This window comes from Rhinatrema bivittatum, chromosome 1 (genome assembly GCF_901001135.1).
Source record: "Rhinatrema bivittatum chromosome 1, aRhiBiv1.1, whole genome shotgun sequence".
Taxonomy (NCBI): Eukaryota; Metazoa; Chordata; class Amphibia; order Gymnophiona; family Rhinatrematidae; genus Rhinatrema; species Rhinatrema bivittatum.
This window is the reverse complement of record NC_042615.1, coordinates 44135082-44158178: the sequence shown is the minus strand read 5'-3', so window position 1 is coordinate 44158178 and position 23097 is coordinate 44135082. Positions and strand designations below refer to the sequence as shown.

The 23097-nt window shown below is 43.0% G+C and overlaps 1 protein-coding gene across 1 annotated transcript in view; it reads left to right on the top strand.

Moving 5' to 3' along the window:
* LOC115090581 overlaps positions 1–23097 on the top strand; it is an 85161-nt gene that overhangs the window by 49793 nt on the left and 12271 nt on the right. Inside the window, exons 3-4 of the mRNA XM_029599908.1 lie at positions 223–246; positions 17043–17128. Coding sequence (XP_029455768.1) covers positions 223–246; positions 17043–17128 — 110 coding nt within the window. The remainder of the gene's footprint in view (positions 1–222; positions 247–17042; positions 17129–23097) is intronic.

Here is a 23097-nt window from a genome sequence, read left to right as displayed (position 1 = left end):
CTTTGAGATTTGCCCCCCCTTTAAGCATTGTAGCTTTTTTTTCAGACTTGTACAGGTAAGAATTTTTATATGTTCAAATATCTTCTGTACTACCATGAAACTGTGGATATCAGGAAAATCTTACTGCAATAAAACTTCGTAACTAGTCAGCCTTTAAGGTATTTCTAAAATATTTTAACAATTGATGAGTTTGCTCTAATTCAGGATCAAAATTTGTTTCAGGTGCAGAAACAAAGAGAACACCCAGTAAGTAAAAAGTGATATTACTGTATTCATTTGATGAAAGCAAGCTCTATTTCCAGTTCTCATTGACTTTTAACACTGCAATTATATAAAAGCTGCAATAAACAGAAACTGTTTAAGACTGATCAAAATTATGAAGAAAAAAATATTCATGTTAAAGGAGAAATTTAAAAATGAAACGTGTCTATAAATCATTTTAATTATTCTGTGATCATGAACATGTTTCATGTAGTTAATAACATTAACACTTTAGTAGTAGTTTCCTGAAAGTCATGGTAAACAAACCCCTGAAGTTTCTTAACTAACTGGACAAAACAGAAGGCACACACACACACACGGGCGCTTGTACACCTCCAGCCCCCACATCCGCCATCACCACCCCTTGAATCCATAAATCAGGTGGATCTCATGTGACCCCTCTACAGACAATTAATTTTGTCTAGATTGGTTCTTGATGGTTTTCTCTAGATAGGCAACAAAATCCCATGACTGAATTTACTGAACCTAACCAACTATTGAAGAGTAAGTGAAAGAGAAGCCGGGGGTGGTCTCAGAAGACTGATACATCACGCATTTCCAGCATAGCTCCCTGCTTCAACAGCAGGGGAGAAGAAAAACAACCAATAAGGACTGTATAACATAGTCTGGGTAAAACAAATAAGCATGGGTGTAGCTTGCTTATTGCGGCGGTTACTACCCCTACTACCCCTAACTAATCAAGCTAGATATTTCAATGGTGGGGGTGGAAGGTAAATAGAACCAAGAGCTAAGAGAAACAGATAAGTATGAGAGAAAAAATGTGTGAAGCTTGCTGGGCAGAATGGATGGGCCGTTTGGTCTTCTTCTGCCATCATTTCTATGTCATTTCTATGTTTCTAATAGATGACCAATTGGTGTTGACTGCCTTTTGCCTGTTTTTATTCAACATCTGGACGAAGCCTGAACAGTTCATATGCCTACCTTTCTAGCGCACTGATGTAAATTGTCTGAGGCAGGTGAAGGCAGCCGCTCTAGTGGGGGTACAACAGCACAGTACAGGTGAACTGTGCTGCACACCAAGGTTATGGATATCAGCCATACCTTGATCAATATATTAGGAGAAATAAGGAAGATGGTGGATGACTGGCAGCCAGACCGGAGAGACAGAACTATCGTTCCTGTTTTTGTCTGCTTCAGACAGTGGAGTTAAGATGAAAAAGGCAGTGGAAGATGGGGACTATGAGGGGATCCTTTACTTTGAAAACTTTCTACGCCTGGCAGCAAAGGACAGCCTGGGGGTGAAGGAGGAATACAGCAACTTAATCTTGAAAGAACTGTTAGGGGCAGGAAAATAGCAAGGCATTTTTGCTGGAGTGTGAAGGGTGGGCAGCAACTTTATGATAAACTAGAAGAATTGGGGGTGTCTGTACACCATCTGATTCAGGACATAGGCACATGTAGAATTCTACTTATCTAATACTGCAGAGATTGGCGGAGCAATTGACAGCCCTTCATGATATATCTCCGGAAAGCAAGATAGATATAGTTCACCCCCTAGAGCATCATGATTTGCTATACATGATGCAGATGATATAAGTCCTGAAGCTTTTCAAGGATGCCATGGAGGATCCGAGTTCAACGAGAACCACCCTAGGTGAGGTCATCCCCATAGTCAATATTCTGGAGAAGAAATTAGAGGGTTTCTGGCAGGAACAGAGACTAGCACCAAAAATATTGCTGTTTGTGGATTCATTGCAGCAGCAGGTGCAAGATAGGCTGAAACCCATCACCGAAAAGGATACTTACATGATAGCCATGCTATGTGACACTTCAGTTCAAAGTCTAACTCACTGTAAAGAGATGCTGATGGCTAGAGTGTGTTACAGGCATGGACCCTTGGACCGAGGTGGAGTTGACACAACCCTGCAGGTCCCAACCATCAGCTGGCAGAGTTCAATGAGACAGAGGCCCAACTGGAGCTTCACTTATACCATCCCACATTCCCTTTAGGTTGAGCCATAAGGTCTCAGGTGAGGGGCCTCTGCTGAAAGACAGAAGATCCAGGAATGAAGTTGAGGCAAACAGGAGCGGTTGTAGACATACTCGGCTCAGAGCAGGAATTGGTCAGTGGCAGGCAGTAATCAAGAAGAGTCCAGAATGCAGGCCAAGGTCAATACCAGGAATCCATCCAAGGGAAGGAGGGATGGATAGGCAGGACAGGGAAGTGAGGTGTAGCACAGGAGAGCAGACAAGATGAATAGGAACACCAAAGAATTGATCACAAGACCTGAGGATGAACTGAAGACAAACCAAGGACCACTGAAACTGAAGATAAGTCACAGATCAGGAACTGAAGAGCAAACGAAGACCAAGGACTGGAGACCAGATGAAGACCAGGAACTGGAGATATGAAGGAGATCAGAAACTTGACAACGCTGAAGCAACTCACTTTCCACAGGTGGTAGGGAGATCTGATGCTGAGGCACTGGAGGGGTGACTGCAGAGGCCTTTTATAGACCTGACAAGTGATGTCAAAGGGTGCCTCCATGCCTTTCCCGCTGCTGGCCCTTTCAAACTGGAGAGGTCAGGTGTGTGCATGCCCTAGGAGGAGCAGGGCCAAGTGGCATGGGCATTGATTTCCTGCCACATTGCAGTGTGGCATCCTACCGTGATGGGGAGAGAGACAGCCTGGCAGCCCCAGGGGACAGCAATGGAGGCCCGATCCAAGTGGTAAGTGTGGCAGCTCTCGGGTCCTTCCCATGGAAAACCAAATGCAACAGTACCCTCCTCCTTATGCTCCCTTCCTGAGGCTCATAGTTTCTTAGGATGGTCTGAGTGAAAGTCCTTTAACAGGTTGCGAACCAAGAGTTTTCCTCTAGGCCGTATCCCTTCCAAGAAAGGAGATACTCAAATTTTAACTTCTTTAACTTCATAGATGGTATTATCATCGCTGATTATTTCTTGTGGCTCTGGAGGTGCCCTAGAGGGCCAGGTGAGTAGCAGGGATTTCAGTAAAGACACATGGAAGGTGTTGGTGGCTAATACATCATGGATCCCACTTGGCGAAGTATTGAAAAGGGACCAATGTAGTGGGGAGCCAGATGCATGGAAGGCACTCTCAACCATATATGTTGAGTGCTCAGCTACATCCGCTCACCCACTCGGAATTGAGGGGCTGATCTTCTGTGGGCATCAGTAGTTCTTTTGGCCCTGTCTGCAGCCTTCTGAATTGTGAGCGTTGGTTCATATCCAAAGCTCTTGTAGCTCCTGGGCAGATAATTGGGTTGCTGGAGAAGATACTGCCACGGGGAAAGGCAGAGGAGGTAATGGCTGTTTCTCATAGACTAGTTGATATGGGGAAATCCAGGTGGCAGCATCAACATGGATACTGTGTGAGAACTCGGCCCAAGGCAAGAGAGTTTTCAATTGCCCTGGTGTTCATTGACAGAGGCACGGAGGAAGGTTTTGAATGTGTGATTCGTGCACTTGGCCTGTCCATTTCTTGAGGGTGGTATGCTGTTTTATTTATTTATAGATTCTTGTATACCGTTGTTCATAATATACATCACAACGGTTCACATGTTACAAAATCATAAAATCATACTAAAATATCTAAAAGGTATAGTAAAATATGATAGAAAATAAAATTGTTAATCAATTATTAATAAAAGAACATAAAACAAAAGTAAAAATACTGTTTCTTTAAACCAATTAGTCCTTTTTTTCAAGATAATCAATATAAGCCTGTTTGAAAAGCCATGTTTTTAGAGCTTTTTTAAAAGCTGTTGTGAAATCCAGTGTGATGCCACATTTTCTACAAAGTGAGTGCCAGTATTTTGCAGTAAATTGCACCCCTCGTCCCGACAGGATATGCTTGGCAAGCCGTATAGGCAAAATATATGGAGCTTGAAAAATCATGCTAATTCTGGGGCTAAAGGGAGGCCTGAAAGCAGTACAAAGTGAATCAGGCACCATCTGAGTCAGGGAGGTCCACAATGAAATTTGTGGACAAGTGGATCCAAGGTTCCCTGGGGGCTGGCAATGCTGTAACAGCCCCAAGGATGGGCCATATAGCATCTTTTGCTGTGCACAGGTAGGGCATGAGTCAACATAGACTTTGATGTCTTGCTTCATTTAAGGCCATTGGTAGTATTGCTGAAGCAATGCAAGGGTTCAAGCCCATCCAGGGTGACTTGTGACACAGGAGTCAAGGGCCCATTTTAATACCTTTTCATGTAGGTACAACTGTCTTCCCTTGAGGGATGGTCATGGAAGCATCCAGTAGAATCTTAGCGAGGTCAATAATATGTCTAGGAGTCTCGAGGATATCCTTGGTCTGAAAGGAGCAGGAGAGAGCATCTGCCCATAGAATGTTGAGAGTTGGGCAATACTGCAGTTCAAAATCAAAGCAGGCAAATAGGGACCATTGAGTCTGCCTTGCATTTAATTAATGAGCATGAAGGTGTTCAAGATTTTTGTGATCTGTATAAATCGTGATTTGGTGATGAGCTCCCTCGAGTAAGTGGCACCACTCTTCAAATGCCAGTTTGATGGCTAAGAGATCCCGGTCACCAATGCCATAATTGCACTCCGAAGGAGAACATTTCTTTGAAAAAAATGAAAAGGGGTGAAGGACTCCTTTAGGCGAGTGCTGACTTAGAATTGTGCCTACCTCTAGCATGGAGGCATCTACTTCAAGGATGAATGGATGCTTGGAATCCAGGTGATGGTGACAAGGATTTTTCAGGAAAGTATCCTTGATTTCCTGGAATGCTCTCATGACTTTGGGAGGCCAGTCTTTAGTATTGGAACCCTTTAGGGTGAGAGCTATAATGTGTACTGCTACAAAGGAATAATTCAGAATAAATTGGTGAAAATAGTTAGCGAATCCCAAAAATCTCTGCACTGCTCGGAGTCCCACTGGGACTTTATCCAGCAGTCCTCATCCCTGGCAGAGGCCAGTCTTGGATGGCCTTTACCTTCTCAGGATCCATATGGAATCCATCCCATGAAACAATGTAACCCAGGAAAGGCAGTTTCTCATTTTCAAACAGGCATTGTTCCAGCTTGACGAATAAGTTGTTTTCTTGCAGGCATTGTAAGACTGTATTTAATCCCAATGATAGATCCTGAGACAAGATTAGTATGTTGTCTAGGTACACAACTACACAGACATAAGAACATAAGAACATGCCATACTGGGTCAGACCAAGAGTCCATCAAGCCCAGCATCCTGTCTCCAACACTGGCCAATCCAGGCCATAAGAACCTGGCAAATACCCAAAAACTAAGTCTATTCCATGTTACCGTTGCTAATGGCAGTGGCTATTCTCTAAGTGAACTTAATAGCAGGTAATGAACTTCTCCTCCAAGAACTTATCCAATCCTTTTTTAAACACAGCTATACTAACTGCACTAACCACATCCTCTGGCAACAAATTCCAGAGTTTAATTGTGCATTGACTAAAAAAGAACTTCCTCCGATTAGTTTTAAATGTGCCACATGCTAACTTCATGGAGTGCCCCCTAGTCTTTCTATTATCCGAAAGAGTAAATAGCCAATTCACATCTACCCGTTCTAGACCTCTCATGATTTTAAACACCTTTATCATATCCCCCCTCAGCCATCTCTTCTCCAAGCTGAAAAGTCCTAACTTCTTTAGTCTTTCCTCATAGGGGAGCTGTTCCATTCCCCTTATCATTTTGGTAGCCCTTCTGTGTACCTTCTCCATTGCAATTATATCTTTTTTGAGATGCGGCGACCAGAATTGTACACAGTATTCAAGGTGCGGTCTCACCATGGAGCGATACAGAGGCATTATGATATTTTCAGTTTTATTCACCATTCCCTTTCTAATAATTCCCAACATTCTGTTTGCTTTTTTGACTGCCGCAGCACACTGAACCGACGATTTCAATGTGTTATCCACTATGACGCCTAGATCTCTTTCTTGGGTTGTAGTACCTAATATGGAACCCAACATTGTATAACTATAGCATGGGTTATTTTTCCCTATATGCATCCCCTTGCACTTATCTACATTAAATTTCATCTGCCATTTTGGATGCCCAATTTTCTAGTCTCACAAGGTCTTCCTGCAAATTATCACAATCTGCTTGTGATTTAACTGCTCTGAACAATTTTGTGTCATCTGCAAATTTGATTATCTCACGCGTCATATTTCTTTCCAGATCATTTATAAATATATTGAAAAGTAAGGGTCCCAATACAGATCCCTGAGGCACTCCACTGCCCACTCCCTTCCACTGAGAAAATTGTCCATTTAATCCTACTCTCTGTTTCCTGTCTTTTAGCCAGTTTGCAATCCACGAAAGGACATCGCCACCTATCCCATGACTTTTTACTTTTCCTAGAAGCCTCTCATGAGGAACTTTGTCAAACGCCTTCTGAAAATCCAAATATACTACATCTACCGGTTCACCTTTATCCACATTTTTATTAACTACTTCAAAAAGGTTAGCAGATTTGTGAGGCAAGACTTGCCTTGGGTAAAGCCATGTTGACTTTGTTCCATTAAACCATGTCTTTCTATATGTTCTGTGTTTTTGATGTTTAGAACACTTTCCACTATTTTTCCTGGCACTGAAGTCAGGCTAACCAGTCTGTAGTTTCCCGGATCGCCCCTGGAGCCCTTTTTAAATATTGGGGTTCCATTTGCTATCCTCCAGTCTTCAGGTACAATGGATGATTTTAATGATAGGTTACAAATTTTTACTAATAGGTCTGAAATTTCATTTTTTAGTTCCTTCAGAACTCTGGGGTATATACCATCCTTTCCAGGTTATTTACTACTCTTCAGTTTGTCAATCAGGTCTACCACATCTTCTAGGTTCACCGTGATTTGATTCAGTCCATCTGAATCATTTCCCATGAAAACCTTCTCTGGTACGGGTACCTCCCCAACATCCTCTTCAGTAAACACAGAAGCAAAGAAATCATTTAATCTTTCCGCGATGGCCTTATCTTCTCTAAGTGCCCCTTTAACCCCTCGATCATCTAACGGTCCAACTGACTCCCTCACAGGCTTTCTGCTTCGGATATATTTAAAAAAGTTTTTGCTGTGAGTTTTTGCCTCTAAGGCCAACTTCTTTTCAAATTCTCTCTTAGCCTGTCTTATCAATGTCTTACATTTATCTTGCCAACGTTTATGCTTTATCCTATTTTCTTCTGTTGGATCCTTCTTTCAATTTTTGAATGAAGATCTTTTGGCTAAAATAGCTTCTTTCACCTCCCCTTTTAACCATGCCAGTAATCGTTTTGCCTTCTTTCCACCTTTCTTAATGTGTGGAATACATCTGGACTGTGCTTCTAGAATGGTATTTTTTAACAATGACCACGCCTCTTGGACATTTTTTACTCTTGTAGCTGCTCCTTTCAGTTTTTGTCTAACAATTTTTCTCATTTTATCAAAGTTTCCCTTTTGAAAGTTTAGCACAAGAGCCATGGATTTGCACACTGTTCCTCTTCCAGTCATTAAATCAAATTTGATCATATTATGATCACTATTGCCAAGCGGCCCCACCACCTTTACCTCTCTCACTAAGTCCTGTGTTCCACTGAGAATTAGGTCTAAAATTGCTCCCTCTCTCGTCGGTTCCTGAACCAATTGCTCCATAAAGCTATCATTTATTCCATCCAGGAACGTTATCTCTCTAGCGTGTCCCGATGATACATTTACCCAGTCAATACTGGGGTAATTGAAGACTCCCATTATTACCACACTACCAATTTGGTTAGCTTCCCTAATTTCTCTTAGCATTTCACTGTCCGTCTCATCATCTTGACCAGGTGGATGGTTGTATACTCCTATCACTATAGTCTTCCCCGACACACAAGGGATTTCTACCCATAAAGATTCAATTTTGTATTTAGTCTCATGCAGAATGTTTATCCTGTTGGACTCTATGCCATCCCGGACATAAAGCGCCACACCGCCTCTTGAAAAATTTCAAGAATCATTTTTTGGAAGTCTGCTGGTGCATTACACAGGCCAAAGGATATAACTAAATACTCGTAATGCAGTATTAAAAGCAGTTTTTCACTCATCACCAGCTTTAATTTGGACCAAGTTGTAAGTTCCCCTGAGGTCCAATTTGGTAAATATTCTTACGCCTTGGAGGCGGTCAAAGAGTTATGAAATTAGGTAGTGGGAAGAGGTCCTTTTTGGTGATGGCGTTTAACCCATGGTAGTGAATACATGGCCTGAGCGAGCCGTCCTTCCTTGTCATGAAGAAGAACCCGGCCTCCGCCAGGGATGAGGACTGCCAGATAAAGCTCTGCTTCACATTCTCCCAGATATATTCCAACATGGCTAGGGAGAGACCCTTCCCCGAGCGGATTTGGTGTCTAGGAGAAGTTTGATCCCACAGTCATACGATCAGTTGGGTGGTAGAATTTTGGCTTTCCTCTTTGAGAAGACGTCCTCAAAGTCAGCATACTATGGAGGGAGTCCTGGAAGGTTGTGACCATAGTCAGGTGAAGCAGAGATGTCGAATTTATGATCCAAACAAAAAAATAATAAATTCCCAGCCTAATCACAGCTGCTAGAGGACCTGGCTGTTTAAACATCTCCAACAAGTAAATTTTAGTTTCCATTTCAGAGGAGAAAAAATGATACGCAACACTTCATTTTTTATTGTCTTTATTAGAGATAAAATTCTACATGGCTATGGCACAATTGTCTATTCATCCAATCTGAACTTTTAACCCCTGGGGCTCATCTCTAATATTTTTCATTAACAGGGCATGTAGCCAATCAATGCTTCATTCCCTGATCACAAGCATCCTTATATCACATCATTATTCTTATTGTCACATAACTGGTCCAATCACAGACCTAATTTAGAGTCTGCTGCCAATCATTTATTGTTCCACTGTAATCAAGTCCAAATACTGAAACCATACCCATTTTTCTTACATAGTAGGTGTCATCAATTATATCATGATAGGTGTCAGTTGCAAAGTCTAATGCAATATTGCACAACCCATTTTTCAAATCAGCACGTAGCCCACTCCATATTTTGACTACAATGTGCCCAAAGTCTAACAGTACATTTTCTTCTTGGGATAACAGCAACTCAGATAACAGCAACACATGCATGCTAAGCTCTACAAAATCTAAAATGTTTTTTTATTTTTATGTATCCACTGTGCTTCTCCATATAGTCAATCCATCAAATATAGAGAGCTTTAAGAACCCAGAAAAAGGTATTTTTTTACTCAAATTCCACAGAGGTTCCACCTACGCCATAAAAGTGTCCTGACATTGTTGGTCCCAACAGATAAGCTGCAGGGTGGCCCAATCAATTTGAGGACAATGTTTCTGGAGTCAGGGTAATCCCAGGATGGCTAGCTCTGACAATGATGTGGAAGCTTATTGGTTCCTGTTGAAGGAGGCCAATCTGTAGTGACAGGGGTGCAGTTGGAAGGGGATCTCCATAGATGGAAGAGATCATAAATGGCAATGTCCTGTGGATGATGGAAATTTGTTGTTGGTCCACGTGTTCCTTCATAATGAAGTTCCATCTGGACTCTTAAGTCCACAAGAGCTTGGGTAGGAAAGCTTAGGGAACCCATCTTTAAGGTCACCAGGAGCAGTAGTTGGGGAGCTGGTGTGGTAAAGCCTAGGATCATCTCTCTATACCAGATCCTAGGCTCTGGCATTTCTCAGTTTCAGTGGGCTTGGGCCAGTAGGTGACCCTTGCCCTCATAATACAGGCTCAAGCCTAATTGCCTGTGGTGAAGTCTCTCCTTGGGCGCTAAGTGGCTACAGAAACCCCAAGAATGAAGTTGAGATGAACAGGAGCAGTTGGAGACAGGCTAGGGTCAGGGCAGGCAGCATTCAAGAAGATCTAGTAACAGGCAGAGGCCAGAGGCAAGCTGCAATCAAGAGTGTCCAGTAACAGGCTGTGGTCAGTGGCAATCAGGATGAGTCCAAAAGGCAGGCCAAGGTCAAAACCAGGAATCCATCCAAGGGAAAGTGGGACAGATAGGCAGGACAGGGAAGTGAGAAGTAGTAAGACGAGATGAAGAGGAGTACTGAAGAACTGACCACAAGACCTGAGGATGAACTGAAGATGAACCAAGGACCACTGAAACTGAAGACAAGGTGAAGATCAGGAACTAAAAACCAAATGAACACCAGGAACTGAAGACCAGACAAAGACTAGGAACTGAAGACAGAGAGGAAATCAGGAACTTGAGAATGCCGAGGCAACTCACTCTACACAGGTGGTAGTGAGACCTGTTGCTGTGGCACAGGAGGGGTGACTGCAGAGGCCTTTTAAAGGCCTGACAAGTGATGTCATCAAAGGGCACCTCCAGGCTTTTCCTGCTGCTGTCCCTTTAAAAGTGGAAAGGTCGAGCGTGCATGCACCCTAGGAAGAGCAGGGCTATGCGACTGTGGGTGGCTTCCTGCCACAGGAGTTGGTGATGGCATTCCACCGAATTGGAGAGAGAGACAGCCCGGCAGCACCAGGGGACGCAACAAAGACCCGACCCAAGGGGTAAGTGCGGTGGTTTATGGGTCCTCCTCATGGACCGCCAAATGCAACAGGGCATAGGAACTGGAGTGCCAGAGGCAGAGGAGACAGTGGGGATGCAGAATAGGAAAAGGTGGACAACCCAACAGTGCCATTAGCATAAGCAGCAGCACCCTGTCAGCTATGACTTCCTCACCCACTTTTATCTGACACCCCCATGGCCAGCACAGAATAGGGCCTCCTAACAAAGGCCATAGTTACAGTGGTTGGCAGCAAAGAAGATTATCCTCGAGTTACATGTGAAGAGTTTGGGGGAAATTAACTCTAATATGATGTAATAATGCTAAAAATATGTAGGAAATTAGAACATCACTAAAACTAATATTATATTCCAAAACCAAATCACTATTATAACCAATCACAGTAACCTTAACGAGAAAACCTGGAAAGCTATGACCACAAATGCTCATAGTTTGGGAAATAAAATCCGAGATCTGCAAGCCCTAATGGTGGAGGCAGACTTGAACGTTGTTGCTATCACAGAGACATGGTTCACAGAATCTCATGATTGGGATACGGCAATACCTGGCTATAACTTGTTAAGGAAGGACAGAGTGGATAGAAAATGGGGAGGTGTGGCTCTTTATGTCAGAAACAATATCCAAGCATCTGAGCTGCAAGGAAGATGGGGCAATGAAGAAGCACTATGGGCCGACCTAAAAAAAGATGATTGGCGTCCATTTATATTGGAGTGGTTTACAGGCCTCCAAACCAAAAGGAAGAGCTGGACAGAGATCTGGTTGAAGACATCCAAAAGATAGGAAAGAAGGGAGAAGTGGTGATCATTGGAGACTTTAATATGCCAGATGTAGACTGGAAAATCCCATCTGCAGAATCTAAAATTAGTAGAGCGATAGTGGATGCCCTGCAAGTAGCTTTGTTCAAACAAATGGTAATGGAACCCACGAGAGAAGGAGCTATACTCGACTTAGTGCTCACTAATGGAGATAATGTCTCTGATGTCCAAGTGGGCGCCCACCTCAGCACCAGTGATCATCAAACGGTATGGTTTAATATCACAAAAAGGATACGAAAAAGAAACACAAAGACCCAAGTTTTGCAGTTCAAAAACATGGACTTTGAGGAAATGGGGAAGTACCTGGAGGAAGAACTAAAAGGCTGGGAGAACGAAAGAGAATTGGATCAGCAGTGGACCAATCTAAAAGGAGCAATTACCAAGGCAACTACTTTATATGCTAGAAAAGTAAAGAAAAGCAAAAGAAAAATGAAACCTATCTGGTTCTCAAAGGAGGTGGCTGACAAAATAAAGGCCAAAAGAACAGCATTCAAGAAATATAAAAGATCCCAAAGGGAGGAGCACAAAGAAGAATATTTGATTGAACTGAGGGAGACAAAGAAATTAATCAAGACAGCAAAAAGTCAAGCGGAAGAGAGGATTGCCAAGGAGATAAAGAATGGTGACAAAACATTTTTCAGATACATCAGAGAAAAGTTCAAAGTGGTACAGTGAAATTGAAAGGTAGAAAGGATCAATGTGTGGAGAGTGACGAAGAAATGGCAGAAATATTAAATGAATACTTCAGTTCTGTGTTCACTAAAGAAGACCCTGGAGAAGGACCATCTCTACTTAACATGAAACTGGAGGGGAGTGGAGTAGATGAAAATCCATTTACAGTAGAAAATGTATGGGAAGAGCTGAAGAATCTGAAAGTGGACAAAGCCATGGGGCCTGATGAGGTTCATCCCAGGATACTGAGGGAGCTCAGAGATGTGCTGGTGGGTCCACTGTGTGACCTGTTCAATAGATCCCTAGAAACGGGAATGGTGCCGAGTAGGGATGTGAATCGTGTGATCGATCGTCTTAACGATCGATTTTGGCTGGGGGGGGAGGGAAATCTGATCGTCATGGTTTGTTTGTTTTTTAAAAATCGTTAAAAATCGTAAATCGGGGGAGGGCGGGAAAACCGGCACACCAAATCAACCCTAAAACCCACCCCGACCCTTTCAAACAAATCCCCCACCCTCCCGAAACCCCCCAAACTGTATTAAATTACCTGGGGTCCAGTGGGGGGGTCCTGGCGCAATCTCTCGCTCTCGGGCCACGGCTGCGTTAATAGAAATGGTGCCGGTGGCCCTTTGCCCTTACCATATGACAGGGCAAAGGTAGCGCCGGCGCCATTTTGGTTCCTGTCACCCGACGTCACGAGTGCAGGAGATCGCTCCCGGACCCCCACTGGACCCCCAGGGACTTTTGGCCAGCTTGGGGGGGCCTCCTGACCCCCACAAGACTTGCCAAAAGTCCAGCGGGGGTCCGGGAGCGACCTCCTGCACGCGGGCCGTATTGCCAATATTCAAAATGGTGCCGGCGCTACTTTTGCCCTCACTATGTCGACATAGTGAGGGCAAAAGTCAAAATGGTGCCGGTGCTACTTTTGCCCTCACTGACATAGTGAGGGCAAAAGTAGCGCCAGCGCCATTTTGCCACCACCTCACTTCAGTGGTGGGAAAAGTAATGGAGTCACTGTTGAAAGAGAGAATAGTGAACTATCTACAGTCCGGAAAATTGCTGGACCAGAGGCAGCATGGATTCACCAGGGGAAGATCCTGTCAGACAAATCTGATTGACTTTTTTGACTGGGTAACCAAGGAATTGGATCAAGGAAGAGCGCTCAATGTCATCTACTTGGATATCAGCAAAGCTTTTGATACAGTTCCGCACAGGAGACTGGTGAATAAAATGAGAAGCTTAGGAGTGAGTGCCGAGGTGGTGGCCTGGATTGCAAACTGGTTGACGGACAGAAGACAACGTGTGATGGTAAATGTAACTCTCTCTGAAGAGAGAGCGGTTTTAAGCGGTGTACCGCAAGGATCGGTGTTGGGACCGGTCCTGTTCAATATCTTTGTGAGCGACATTGTGGATGGGATAGAAGGTAAGGTTTGTCTATTTGCAGACGACACTAAGATCTGCAACAGAGTGGACACGCCGGAAGGAGTGGAGAGAATGAGACGGGATTTAAGGAAGCTGGAAGAGTGGTTGAAAATATGGCAGCTGAGATTCAATGCCAAGAAGTGCAAAGTCATGCATATGGGGAGTGGAAATCCAAATGAACTGTATTCGATGGGGGGGGGGGAAAGGCTGATGTGCACGGAGCAGGAGAGAGACCTTGGGGTGATAGTGCCTAATGGTCTGAAGTCTGAGAAACAATGTGTCAAGGCGATAGCAAAAGCCAGAAGAATGCTGGGCTGCATAGAGAGAGGAATATCGAGTAAGAAAAGGGAAGTGAGTATCCCCTTGTACAGGTCCTTGGTGAGGCCTCACCTGGAGTACTGTGTTCAATTCTGGAGACCGTATCTACAAGGAGACAGAGACAAGATGGAAGCGGTACAGAGAAGGACGACCAGAAAGGTGGAGGGTCTTCATCGAATGACTTATGAGGAGAGATTGAAGAATCTAAATATGTACAGCCTGGAAGAAAGGAGGAGCAGGGGTGATATGATTCAAACTTTCAGATACTTGAAAGGTTTTAACGATCCAAAGACAATGACAAACCTTTTCCGTCAGAAAAAAATCAGCAGAACCAGGGGTCACGAGCTGAAGCTCCAGGGAGGAAGACTCAGAACCAATGTCAGGAAGTATTTCTTCACGGAGAGGGTGGTGGATGCCTGGAATGCCCTTCCGGAGGAAGTGGTGAAGACCAGAACTGTGAAGGACTTCAAAGGGGCGTGGGATAAACACTGTGGATCCATCAAGTCTAGAGGAGGTGAATGAAGAGGGGGTGGCTCACGGGAATGAAGGCTACTACCTGGAGATAATACCCTTATTCAATATACATACACATGGTTAATGCGACTCCAACATTGCTCTAAGCTTCAACGGTAAGAGGAAATGTGGAAAAAAAAAGGATTTGCATTCACAAAAAAGTGGGGTGTAGCTTGCTTGTTACGGCAGTTACTACCCCCAAACCAAATAAGCCTGATACTTTACTTTCAATGCATATCTAGCATAGCTCTCTGCTTCAACGGCAGGGGAGAAAGTCTGATACTTCATTTCCAACGCTTAGCCAGCATAGCTCTCTGCTTCAACGGCAGGGGAGAAAGTCTGATACTTCACCTTTCAATGCATAGCCAGCATAGTTCTCTGCTTCAATGGCAGGGGCAATGTAGAAAAGAGGATCTTTTTTATCATTAATCAAGGCCTTGATTAATGGGCCTTGACAAAGGCCTTGACAAAGGCCAATCCTTCCTCTTAATTCTACTGGACCTATCAGCCGCCTTTGATACGGTCAATCATTCCATTCTCACTTCCATTCTGGCTTCTATAGGTATCTCAGGCACAGCTCTCTCATGGTTTAAATCTTTTCTCTCCAACAGAGGCTTCAAGGTTAAGATACAGAACAAAGAATCTTCACGAATGGACGCATCCATAGGTGTCCCCCAGGGCTCCTCACTGTCACCTACACTCTTTAACATTTATCTTTTACCTATCTGCCAACTCCTCTCCAACCTTAACCTCAAACATTTCCTCTACGCCGACGACATCCAGATCGTGATACCCATTAAAGAATCTTACTCAAAAACATTGGTTCACTGGGAAAACTGTCTCTTCGAAATTAAACATCTCCTGGCTAACCTAAACCTAGTTTTAAACTCCTCTAAAACAGAACTGCTTCTCATCTCCCCAGATAATAATGCCATCTCTAATCCTCCAACTATCCCAACTACTACACAGGTGAGAGATCTAGGAGTATTAATTGATAACCGGATGAACCTTAAAGCTTACATCAACAGAACCACCAAGGACTGTTTCCACAAACTCCAAGTTCTGAAAAGAATTAGACCACTCTTCCACACTCAGGACTTCAGAACCATTCTACAAGCTATCATTTTTTCTAAGATCGATTACTGTAACTCTATCCTTCTGGGCCTACCTTCCTCCTATACTAGACCCCTCCAGATGTTACAAAACGCTGCGGCAAGATTACTGACAAACTCCAGGAGGAGGGACCATATATCTCCAATCCTAAAAGATCTCCACTGGTTGCCTGTTCACTTTAGAATCCTCTACAAATCTCTTTCCATAATATACAAAACCATCCATCAACACACCCCACTCGACTTACAAGTCCCATTCCAAATTTATAACTCCTCCAGACCAACAAGAGACACACTCAGAGGATCTCTTCAAGTGCCCCCAGCCAAAACTACCAAACACATTACCTTGAGAGATCGGGCCTTTTCAACAGCCGGCCCCCTTCTATGGAACTCCATCCCACCGGACCTTAGACAGGAGCCCAGCCTCCCAACCTTCAGGAAGAGACTTAAGACCTGGCTGTTTAAAAAAGCTTTCCCGGACACCGATTAATTCTATTCAGCCAGATTCTACCACTTCCACATGTAAAAATGTTATTACTAATGTAAATACCTATACCTAATGTTATTCTCTTTCTTTTCTTCTCTCCTCCCAGTTCTATTACCTTGTTATTTGTAACTGCTTCCTTCTACACAAATAGGTTATTGAATTGTTTACTGTACACCCCTGTTATATGTAAACCGGCATGATGTGTTTGCAACATGAATGCCGGTATATAAAAATTTTAAATAAATAAATAATAAAATATAGACAACAACCAACAAGGACTGAATTACATAGTCGAGTAAACAAAAGCATGGGTGTAGCTTGCTTATTGAGGCGGTTACTACCCCTAACTAAGCTACATATTCAATTAGATACAGTTCCAACACTGCTCGCTACATTAATGGTGGGGTGGAAGGGAAATAGAACTAAAAGGTATTAAGAGCCAAGCGTAACAAGTAAGAGGGAAAAAAAAAGTGCATAGCTTCCTGGGCAGACTGGATGGGCCATTTGGTCTTCTTCTGCCGTCATTTCTATGTTTCTATAGTGAAGAATAATATAGGAAAGAATAATCAAAACTATAATTACATGATGCTGGGTTCTCTGTTAAATGACTTAGATGTCACCACCCAGGAGCAGCGGTGGTCAAAAAAGCAAATAGATTGTTAAGAATTATAAGGAAAGGAATGGAAAATAAACAGAAGCTATCATAATGCCTCTGTATCAATCCATGGTGTAACCGCACCTTAAGTAATGTGTGCAATTTTGGTCGTCCCATTGCAAAGAAGATATAGCAGAACTTGAAAACATGCAGAGAAGGGTAATCAAAAGGGTAAAGGGGACGGAAAGAAATGTTATTTGTATTGAATTAATGTTCTTATTATTTCTGAAGTATTTCGTCATCAACTGCACACCAACTGCTCTGTTGTTTTCTCTCCCACAGCACTTACAGTAACCATTGTTTTCGCCTTTCTCTTGGCCATTCTTGTCATCGTCTTGCTCTATTGGTGCCTGCGCAAAAAGTCAAAAGTAAGCGTAAAATGTTATATTTCGGGAGCAAACCTATATCTTGGTTTGTTTTTCATTGTGTAAAATAAATCTGCCCTTTCTAAGTTCTCCAGCATTGCTAACTTAATAAGGGCAGCAGTTCAATGAGATTATAAAGAAAGTCACTAAAGCATAACACTATGATTAGGGTCCTTCATTTTCAGTTCAAACTGATTTTCACCCATAAATTCCTGGATTTTTCCAAAAGTGATAATCTGTTTAAACCAATTGTCACCCTAATTTTGGACTGAATAAAGAGCAGCTCCAGAGCTACAGAAGGCAGAGCCTCAAGGCCTCCAGCAACCGCGCCCCCCACGAATGAAAGCGCTAGTTCTCTAGTGTCGCTGACGTGGCACTGGAGAGTGAGAGTCTGCCTCCCCCCGCCCTCCAAGCCAGAGTGCTGCCAATGCAGCGTTTGAAACAGGCCCATGCCTACCAGAAGCACTTCCCAGCAGGCCCCGCACAAAAGCAGAAGTGCAGCGCCGCAGAGCATGGGAGCCTCAGTAAGCAAGCTGCCAAGGATAGAGGATAAACTTAGAGCCACCACTAGGAAGCAGGAATGCTGTTAGAATTGGGGGAGGAAGACAGAGTTTCTCAGGGATGTGAGAGAGTGAGGGACATGCTAGGGGATTGGAGTAGAGATAGGGATTCTGGTGAGTGGATGAGTGGGAAAATCTGCTTAATATTGTCTCATTGTCCTGGCTTCTGACCACCAAAATAAACACCCTGATATATACCCAGTAAAATAATGAGTCACATTTTCCCACTGATTTTCTCCTATTTTTCATTTTTTTTGTCATAAACCCTGATAAATTCCCAGGAAAAATTAAAAAAATAAAAACTGAAAATGAAGGTCTCTAACTATGATCAATCTTTTTTTTTAATAAACCCTGTCAGAATGCACCTGCCAACTACTATAGAACATGTTTCCCATGTATCTGCTTAGAGAGTCTACGTTCAGCGAGTTAGTATGTGGAATACCAGATACTCATAGAAACATACAGGTGAACTTTTAAAGGAGTTAGACATATAAATATAATACACTATCATAGCAATATTCAAAAGTCATTTACATGTCTTCAGTGCACTTAAACATGGGTAAAACCTATGGACAATTCAATAGCATATAGCAGTGCTTCTCAACCCAGTCCTCAAGGCACATCTAGCCAATCAGGTTTTCAGGATGTCTCATGCATAATCATTGTGGATACCCTGAAAACCTGACTGGCTAGGTGTGCCCCGAGGACCAGCTTGAGAAACTCTGGCATAGATTGTTGCAATTTTCAACAGCCACTAAATGCAGGTAAAGTACATTTACACATGTAAAACACAATTTTAAGCAGGTAAATGTTTTTGAAACTTCGACGGCAGAGAAACACCATAAGGCCCATCTAGTCTGCCTGATTTTATTTCTGGTGCAATGCACAGACTTCAGTTTATCTCTGGCTTCTTGCTCTCACTTCTTCACAACTAGGGATCCTCTGTACTTATCCCATGCTTTCTTGAATTCTGTTACTGACACTATCAGGCCGATACATTACAGTTAACCGGCATTTTCGATGCGCTAGCCAATTGGTGCTAGCTTTACCCCTTATAGCGCGTCGAAAACCCGTGTCCAAATGTCTGTACTGTATCGACCTGATAGTGTCAGTAACAGAATTCAAGAAAGCATGGGATAAGTATAGAGGATCCCTAGTTGTGAAGAAGTGAGAGAAAAAAGCCACTCTCCTGTGCATTGCACCAGAAATAAAATCAGGCAGACTAGACGGGCCTTATAGTGTTTCTCTGCCGTCGAAGTTTCAAAAACATTTACATGCTTAAAATTGTGTTTTACGTGTGCAAATGCACTTACCCCTTACCCCTTATTCAGTAAGAGGCAATAGCGTGTCGAAAACGTGTGTCCAACCTCCCCGAGACGAATAGCGCCCGCAACATGTAAATGCATGTTGATGGCCCTATTAGGTATTCCTGCATGATACAGTAAGTAAAATGTGCAGCCAAGCCTCACATTTTACTTTAAGAAATTAGCGCCTACCCAAAGGTAGGCGTTAATTTCTGCCGGTGCCGGGAAAGTGTACTTGTGCACCCTCCGACTTAATATCATGGTGATATTAAGTCAGAGGTCCCAAAAGTTAAGAAAAGTTAAAAATAAAAAAATGTTAAATTTAAAATGGGCCCGCGGCTTGCGGGTTGAAAACCGGACGCTCAATTTTGCCGGCGTCCAGTTTCCGAGCCCGTGGCTATCAGCGGGTTTGAGAACCAACGCCGGCAAAATTGAGCGTTAGCTGTCAAACTCGCTGACAGCCGCCGCTCCTGTCCAAAAAGAAGCTCTAGGGACGCGCTAGTGTCCCTAGCACCTCTTTTTACCGCGGGCCCTAATTTAAATAAATTAACTTACTGAATCGCGCGCACAGGAGAGTGGCCTGTGCACGCACTGGGAGAGAGGGCGCTCACCTGCTCTCCTGCGATTTTTACTGTATCGGCCCGTATGTTTGTCTCCACCACCTGCACTGGAAAGCATTCACAACTCTGTGAAGAAACTATTTTCTGATGTTTCTTCTGAGCTTACCTCCTTGGAGTATCATACCATGGCTTCATCCTTTCCTCTTGTGTGTCATTTATAGCTTGGAGGTCTTTGAATGTCTGTATCACATAGTTCCATCGTTCCCCTGCTCTGTGGGATACATAGTTAGATTCTCAAGTCTCATCTCATATGGCTTTTAGTGTTGACTCTGGACTATCTTTAGCCTGGCTATATACTTTTGGAGGTGCATCATTCAGAACCGCAGACAATATTCCATGTCCGAAAGCATTATAACTTCTATTTTTTCTCCCTATGCAATTTATTTAGTTTATTTAGCATACTTATATTCTGCAAAACCCTAAACAAATGTCCAATGCAGATTACAATATTACAGCTGTAAATAATCACGTACATTGGCAAGCAAAACAATTGAAAGCAGCAATCCAACAATTAAAAGTAAGAGGCAACTAGGATCCCTAGTTAAAAACCTGGTTATTCAACCAAGCATTCACTTAATCCCATCCCAGTCTCTGCACCCCTACTATTTTCCATTTCTCCATCCATTTAACCTTTATCCTCCTAACATTCCTATAGCTATTCTCTGGTAAACCCAAACATTATACATTGTCATAACAATTTGCTGCAACCACTAGGCCTTTTGACCGTCATACAGTTTTTGTAAATATATTATGTAATATAGTTGCTATCTCAACAAAGTTGTAAGTTTGCTGTATCCTTCCTGCTATTACTCTCACTGGGTCCCTTAAACCGTTCCGCATTCTCTCCCCGTTCCTTATGATCCCCTGTTAATTGTAACTTTATCCTTCCTTTCTCACTACTAGTTTTTTTGTTTCCCAGTTGTATGTGAACCGATGTGATATTCATTTGAATGTTGGTATATAAAAGTTATAAATAAATAAATAAATAAATAAATAAATAAACAAACATCTAAAAGAATGCCTGCCTAAATAGCACTGTCTTTATCAATTTTCAAAAGCCAAATAATAAGGCTCAACCCGAAAGTTCACAGGGAGAGAATTCCATAAAAACAGGGCAGCGACTGAGCATGATCTGGAAAGCATTTTCTGTCATCTTACATACCATATCAAAGGGAACCACCAGCTGAGAGCTGTTTTTCTGTAAGTACATAAAACCTAATCAAATTAACCAAGCAAGTGAAAGATCTGAATCAGTGCCTACACCTTAAATAAAATGCATTGCTGCACTGCCAGCCAATCAAGTTCCATTAGTTTGGGAGATATATTATTATCCCAACCATTAGTACTTTTAATTAACCTAATGACTGCATTCATGTAATGTTTGGTAAAGAGATTTAGGAGCAGCCAAATATAAAGAATTACTGTAATCAATTACAGGTAACAGCATTGCTTGCCCAACCAACCTAAAATCAGGTTTTGAAATAAAATACGTCAGGTGTGCTGCTACTCTGGCCACCTAGCCAGTGCCCCGACAGGTGACCCCAGTTTAAAAAAAAAAAACCTTTTAAAATCCCAATAAACTTTATGCAGCAATATAAATTTATTTTCAAAACATCCCAAGGGAGAAAGAAAAAAAAACAATAATTCAGTTTGTGCAGAGGTAGGGTCTCACTCAGGGAAAAAAACTACAGGTCATATGATAATACAGTTCTCCTTCTAAATCAGGAGAGAGAGAAAAATAAGCCAATGGTCCAAGGTACACTTATCAATCAGAAAAAAATCAACTAAAAGAATACAGTTTCTCCAGTATTAGCAATCCCAACCAAGGAAACTGGGCAGACAGAATTCACGCCCTTTCTCCCCACTGAATTTTGCTCTCTCCCTGCCCTAGTCCCAAACTCTTAAAGTCATCGGGAGCGCAGAGAAACAAAACGGGAAAATATTGAACCTTTCTTTTAAATTCCACTGTTTGCAGCAAAAAACAGAAAAGACTTTTCCACTTGCTGTTTCAGTCCACCTCCATCGTCATGTCCTGTTCCTCGAGGGAAGGAACTTTGACTTGCGTCTCCTCCACCTCTGGCTCCCATACTTCGAGTCCTGGGCGGGGCTCCTGTCTAGACTGCAGGTTCTAGTGCACCTGGGTTGCTACGGAGATCAGAATTCCATGCCCTCCCTGCACTCAGGGACTCCTGTCTCAGAGCCCCATTGGTTTGCACTTTTCCTCAAGGAACCCGGAAAGGTAGTCCTTGGCTCTATTTGGATTGCTCTGAGGTTCTTCTGTCTTGGTGTACTCTCCCTTTTAATGGAGGGGAGGGGGCAGGGAGGTCGGTGTTACCTCACCACACCCTCCACACATTTCTTTTCTCATCTCAGTTTTATAATCCCACCAGGGTTGCCAACTGGGGTAAAACCAGGACTGGATCAGCTTGTCTTGAAAATCTGGAGCCAGTTGGCAATCCTAAATCCCACCACTTTACATCCTCCCCTTATTGACATACCTGAAAAAGTCTTTTCATCTTGCATAACTGCTTAAACTATCTTTTCTTTCATTCACGCCTTTGCCAACCTATCTTCGCTTCTTCTTTCAGCTTTACCAGATGTTCTCTTCTGTGCTGCTCTAGTTTGAGTTCGCTTGTTTTTCTGAAACATTGTTCTTTTTGCCCTTACGTTTTCAGCCACCTCTTTGACATACCAAACCAATCTCTTTTTTTTCTCTTACTTTTATTTACCGTAGTATCATAAAGATTAGTTGCACTTGCTATAGCTGCTTTTCATTCAGTCCACTATTGACCTTTTTCACAATGAACCTTCCACTCTGCCAGCGCTTCTTTAAGGTACTCTTCTATTGTAACAAAGTTGGTGCTTTTGAAGTCCATAACTTTGACTTTTCTATGAAGATTAGAAACATTTTCCTTGTTTACAAGCATCAGGTCAAGTATTGCCTCTTTCCATCATGGGTTCCATTACCATGGGTGTGACGAAAGCCTCTTGAGGGGAGTTCAGGATTTCTTTTCTTCTAACTGATTTCACAGATACGATTCTCCAGTGCACATCTGGCAGATTAAATTATCTCACCAGCAGTAGCAACCTCTTCATTACAAAAGGGCCACTGCAAGAATATTTGGCACCCTAGGCGAACCTTCGTTCATGCACCCTGTTCTCCCAACTTACCTATAGGTGGCAGCTCCAGCGTAGCACTCTTTTCTACCGGCAAGAGTGGCTCCAGCACAGAGCTCCCTTTTTTGGCAATATTGGCGCTGACCCAGCACCCTCTGGGCCTCATACTGGCTGGATTTTGCCACCCCCAAAATGTTGGCGTGCTAAGCAACTGCCTAGTTTGCCTAATGGAAACACCAGCCCTGCATTGCAATCGTAGGTATTGTATGTCTTTGACTAGATTGCTATCCAGGTCTTCTGCTTGTGCTGGATGTACGCAGGTCACTCCTATGATAGATGGAATTGCCATCACTCCTTTCCAAGGCAACCCA